Raw genomic sequence first — 5,973 nt, 5'->3', positions numbered from 1 at the left:
GGCATGCATAGTCGGGCCCAGCAGGTGCAAAGTAAATGACCGGCATGTACAATGTCTATACTCTAATCGTGCCTTCTCATCATTTCATGCCACCTGAATGATAGGATGCAACTCCTCCTGATCCCCTAGTGACTGTATTCCCAGATGTCTGTCCTATATGCTGACTCCCATTTTTATCGTGGGACTCTAGCCCAGAGCCCCCCTGGACATTGGTGAGTCACTGGGTCTCCTGTAAAAAATGATATCTCCGCCTCTGAATGTCTCCTCAAATTGAAGCGCTCAACTGCAATTCCAAACCGCCATCTGTAAACTGGTCCCATAGTTCATTCACCGTCTTTTCTCCAAGGCAGCAAACTTTAGGATGAGGGCACGCTCTTTCAAGAGTGATGCAGTGTGTGTTTGGTGAGCTTGAAGTAAAACAAAGCTAATGATACATGGCTTATTAGTAAAACGTTTGAAAGGCATGCTGGTTGTTCAATATTGTCTCACATCTTCTTGCTATTCATTTTATGTGTACATGATTCAGGGGAAGTTAATATCTGGAATGGAAGTAGCTATAAAGATGTTATCTGCTCAAAGTCGTCAAGGGAAGGCAGAGTTCCTAAATGAGGTGAACCTCATCACCACTGTGAGACACCGGAACTTGATTGAACTGATAGGCTGCTGTGTGGAAGGCAGCAAGCCACTGCTTGTATACGTATCTTCCCAAGCGGAGCCTCAATCTACACTTGTTCGGTTTGTACATATAATTGAATATCCTCACATTGACTTAATTCATTTAGTTTGCACCAGAGAACATGTACTTAATGTCCACATAAAATTGAATATCCTCACATTGACTTGAATTCATATAGTTTGCATGAGAGAACATGTACTTAATGGCCACATAGGCATAGCAGATCATGTGCTCTGGGGATGCATGCCACGTGTGTGTGTGCGCGCGCACGTGCTCGAGCTTATTGCTCTTTCCCTTTACATAAGAGCATTTTCCCTTGTAGCTTTACCTTTGTGGGTTTTCCCTCACTTGAGGTTTCCCATTGGTAATATAACGAACTACAAAAAAAGAGTGTGTGATGTTCAAATTTCTCTTCTCATGTGTGTATGTATGTGTGTGTGTTTGTGAGTGTGTGTATGTATGTATGTGTGTATGTACGTGTATGTGTGTGGGTCAGTTTGAGAGACTTCAAGGCAGCTCCGACCGCATACGGGAGCGTCGAGAGGCTTTCTAGCGACTATGGCGCCCATTGCCTTTCTTCACCATGGTTAAGGGTGCTCCTAGATGGCACTACTGGCCATGAGTGTGGCTTTTTCCTCCTCCCATCTCGTGATCTAGCCGTCATTGTACATACTTTTTCTCATTGGGAGAGTCTCCCCATGTTTTCTGTTGTAGCCCTCTCTCGTAAAGGTGGTTTGTAGCCTTCAGGCAGTTATCATTAACTAATGGAAGGATCTCTTTTCTTGCAAAAAAAAAAAAGGCTTGCTGAAATTATTACCCAAATAGGCGCTTTGTGAGCATTTCTCACATTGGTGGCCGATCACTCTTATGCCGGCCATGTACAAAATATTGGCTAAGATGATTGTACATCGTATCAAGAAGCTTCTTCTTGCGGGTATCCATATGCCTCAATATGGGCCTTCCTTGATCGCATTTCAGCCTGTTTGTGCCTCCGCTTTCCATCGGTAGTTTTCCACAAACGGTTCTGGGTTTTGGCATTCTCCCAACTTCCCTTCAACGATTTGCGTTCTTCTTCGCATGGTTCCAATTCTGGTCTCTATGATCTTTGTGGCGCCAACACAATTTTCGCATGTTCCATCAGCATGACACAGATCTCTTTCCTTCGTTCAAGATTTCGCTTAGGCAATCCTTACGTTTTGCCCTTGATGTTGGGGACATATCCCTGGATATCCTACAGCCCTCCTATGTTTGCTTTTAGAGCCTTCACATTACCGAACACGTCTGTGTTCTTCCCTTTGTATCGGATCTTTCTGATGGGTTTCCCACTTGTAAATTAAGCAAAAAAATTAAAATTAAAAAAAAAGTGTGTGTGTGATGTTCACTAACCTTTCAGCATGGCTGATACATATGTTGATGAGAAAGATGCCCTGGATTGGCAAACACGATTTGATATAATAATGGGCATAGCCCGAGGATTGAGATACCTTCATGAAGACTCACCTGTTCGGATTGTTCATCGAGACATCAAAGCAACTAACATCCTCCTTGATAACAACTTAAAACCAAAAATTGCTGATTTTGGCCTTGCCAGGTTATTTGAATATGATATGACTCATGTCACAACCAGAGTTGCTGGAACCTTGTAAGTGCCACTTTACCTTATTTGCACTTTGGTTTGATGTTTGTTTGAATATAAACACATAAAATCACACAAATCTTTGACGTCTGATTTATGCATTTTCCCACTGTACTCGCCACTTTTTGGATTACTATAACATCATGAGCTTCTGCAGGCAAGGTTTAGTCCCTCCAAGCAGCAGCTCATGATGTTGAGCACTATAGGGAGAAATAATGAGAGAAGAGCTACTTTCCCATTACGGAAAATGTCAGTAACAAGCTGTAGCTTCTTATACATATCAGGCTCATCGCATTCTATTGAAATGACTCGATTCTTTTCTTAGATGCAAGAGAAAAATGTTGAATGTTTCAATGTTGTCAGTTTTCTTACTTATGATGTTGCATATGTGAAAGGGGATACCTCTCACCAGAGTATGCCAGGAGTGGGAAGCTAACGGAGAAGGCCGATATCTATAGTTTTGGTATGGTAATGCTGGAGATCGTGAGCAGCAAAAGGGTAGTGGATGATGAATTTGATGGAGATGAGGATAATCTGTTGGATTATGTGAGTATAAGCTTGGTTTGTAGTTGGACTGGGTGCTTGGTTTGAATGAGGGTGTTTACACACACAAAATGATGCCTGCAATGCCTTTTGGACTATGCGATGTCTGTGATGTGTATGCTGAGCTCAACTCTGGTCTTATTGCAGGCATGGGCATTATATGAGAAAGAACAACTATTGCAGATTGTGGATAAGAGGTTGCGAAAGACTCCAGACAGTTTGGGTACAGATGATGATGTGAGCTTGCAAGTGAACGTACAAGAGGTGATTCGTGTGGTGCGTGTGGCGCTCTTGTGCACGCAATTGCACCCACAAGCCAGGCCGAGCATGTCTGAAGTGTACAGCATGTTGTGTGGTCAACTGGAGATATTGAACCTAATGTCATTGATAGCCGTTTTTCGGCTCTTTGTAATTGCCACAGTGAGTTACCTCACCCTACCAAAATCACCCAAACACTGTGGTTATCCCTACCATTTCACTGTACATAGGCGTGCGTGAGTCACGAGACTTTTCCCATATCTTCTTAAAAAACCCTCAATTAGCTATTCATTGGGCTAGTTAAGCCAAAAAAATAAAAAAATAAAAAATATAAGTATATTATGGCCCATGAGTATGTAAATATTTCTTTGTATATAGGGCCTAAATAAAAGATTTTTTCATAATTATTTTGATATTTATTTAAATATTTCTACCTAGGTGTGTGTTATTTATGCTCTGTAGATTGCCTCACCATTACCACAATTTTTTCTTACTATTTTTCATACTTTTTATTCCATATAGAAATATTTTCATGTAAGCTTCTCTTATATTTGGTGTAACTCCATCCCAACAAAAATCCAAAAAAACTAGTTTTATTTATGTGTATATTTTTTCAATATTGTGATTTTTTCCTTCCTACATCTATTTTGTTTTTTTTAAAAAAAATTAGAACACCAAAAATATTTATATTTTTATGGTAGCCTCATAATGAGGGAGATTTCTTTTGATCCCTTTATAGTTTTTTCACTTATATTATTTATATTTGACATGTACATATTTTTTTAGATCCCTCAATATTTGATTTTCTTAGTTGTACTATTCACTTATATCATGATCTCAACAATATCTTCAATTATAGACCTACCAAATAAGGTCAAGGGTAGGTGGCATGCATACATGCACTATGGAGGGCTCACTCTTGGAGGCACTCAAAAGAATCATTCAAAGAAGGACCCCACAAGGACCTTTGCAGTGGAAAAAAAACGATCGGTTTTGCTAAATTTTTAAAGTTCACTTGCTCTCCGAATTTGGAAACGTGATACAAACAAAAGTTGTAGCTCGTGGGCTGAACTTTTGCCTCAATTTTTTTCATATTTTTTTGAGCTACGAGCTGTGAGCTATGATTTTTTTAGTAGATCCCAGTTTTCCCATGCTATGTAGCCACACTCTCTCTTCCACTTTATCATTTTCCTCTTTCACACACACTTCTCCACTCATCATTCCCATCTCTCTCACCACTCCTCTCTGCACCCTACTCACCTTCTCTTCACCTTTGAAGAATAAGAGAAACCATGGTGAACTCATACCTCCCACACATAATTCCATTCAAAAATTGACCACTTAGTCTCATTTTTCCTCCTCCAATTTACCCATATCTATCAAAAAAACCACAAAATTCAGCCTTTTCTCTTAAAAGATAGCATCATGGTGGTTGATTACTCAGCTTCAATTACCTTGTCTCTCAAGGAAGGTCAAGAGTGGAGAAAAAATGTACCGTCAAAGCTAGTGGATCGTCAACAAGCGTAAAAATCGGCCCTACTCAAGACACTTGGAGCATCAACTTTGTAAGAAATCCACCTTTTCTTATTTCTTAAGAGTTTTTCTTCCTTATTTGTATCCTACATGGATACTCCCACTGTAAATATCCAATTCCATTTGTAAATTAATACTAACTTTACTAACATTAACCCACTATGAAAAGTCCTATCACCTCCATTTCTCTCATCTCTCTTTCCCCACCAACTTCTTGATAATTCCAAGCAAAAGAAATTAGATAAATTGCTGAAAATCTAACCCAACCATGGTTAGAGGAGTAACTATAGCCTTCAAAATTGCTATAAAAGGAGGGTGTAGCTAGCACAAAAGGGGGGAGCCATAAGCAAGAGCACTATGCTATAGCTTGAGAAGCCAAGCTCAACCTCTCTAGAAGGAGCTCTTGAGTGGAAGCTCATTGTCTTATGCATGTACATGTGTTGTAATAGGGGATTAGCAAGGGAACTCTATGCCATTGTAAGAGAGAGAGTGATCATTCAATTGAGAGTAGGAAATCTATCATTTCTCCTACTAGTGTAAGCCCAACATTTGCTGAATCAAGGAGGGTGGATTTGGACTAAGCTTGGATACTTTGTCTCCCTTCCAACGTGAAGTAATGGACAACAATGATGCGTAAGTGTCTTGGTGTTTTTTGTTAAGTTCTTGATAGCTTGTCTCTGGTGTTGTCATCAATCTAGCTATAAATCCCACATACTGTAAGAGGGCGACAGGGTGGAGAGGACTCCCCTGGCCTTAAGACAGTGATTGGGGTGGCTTTTCTTGTGATGTGTTGTGGTGAAATTTACGCAAGCTATGTTGAACAAATACTAATCTCACTTTGATTTGTCATGACAGATTTGTAAGAAGGTATTAATGCAACAAGCACCCCCTCCCCCTTTCTCTCTCTTTCTTAAATATATAGTTGTGTTTGCTTGATCATTGTCGATACGTTTCAAAGCAGCCTGAGCACTATCTCTCTTCCTCTCTCTCTCTCTCTCTCTCGTGTTTTAGTGTGTGAGAGTGTTCCATTGGTGTTAGGGTTAGTGTAAATTCCTTGCTTGTTTGTGGGTTGCTCTAACGATTCTCCTCTTTTGCGTCCTAGTTCGCTCTTAAACTAGGTGGTGCCCCTTGTGTAGTTGGGATTTGGCTGTGGGTTTGTTGTTTTGGTTTGTGTTGTGTTGTGCCCCAGCCCCATTGAGCAGCACGGGAGCCTTGAACGGTGTCTAGAGGCCACTCTTCTTGTTGCTCGCCCCAGACCGCCTCAAATTGGTGCCCCCACGGAGGAACGGCTTGTGTATTTTTGTGTAGAATCAACCTTTAGCATAGT

The 5,973-nt window shown here is 40.6% G+C and overlaps 1 protein-coding gene across 1 annotated transcript; it reads left to right on the top strand.

Moving 5' to 3' along the window:
• The first annotated feature begins 842 nt into the window (after window positions 1-842).
• LOC147428479 (cold-responsive protein kinase 1-like) lies at window positions 843-5,611 on the top strand. Its single transcript, XM_086496615.1, has 3 exons — window positions 843-2,318; window positions 2,708-2,858; window positions 3,003-5,611. Exons 1-3 carry the CDS (start codon window positions 2,071-2,073, stop codon window positions 3,351-3,353), a joined length of 750 nt encoding a protein of 249 aa, XP_086352741.1. The 5' UTR covers window positions 843-2,070; the 3' UTR covers window positions 3,354-5,611.
• The last annotated feature ends 362 nt before the right edge of the window (window positions 5,612-5,973 follow it).

This window comes from Adiantum capillus-veneris, chromosome 23 (assembly GCF_014529385.1).
Source record: "Adiantum capillus-veneris isolate H3 chromosome 23, ASM1452938v2, whole genome shotgun sequence".
NCBI classification, from domain to species: domain Eukaryota; kingdom Viridiplantae; phylum Streptophyta; class Polypodiopsida; order Polypodiales; family Pteridaceae; genus Adiantum; species Adiantum capillus-veneris.
The sequence above is the reverse complement of the archived record's forward strand: the minus strand, read 5'-3'. Positions and strand labels throughout refer to the sequence as shown.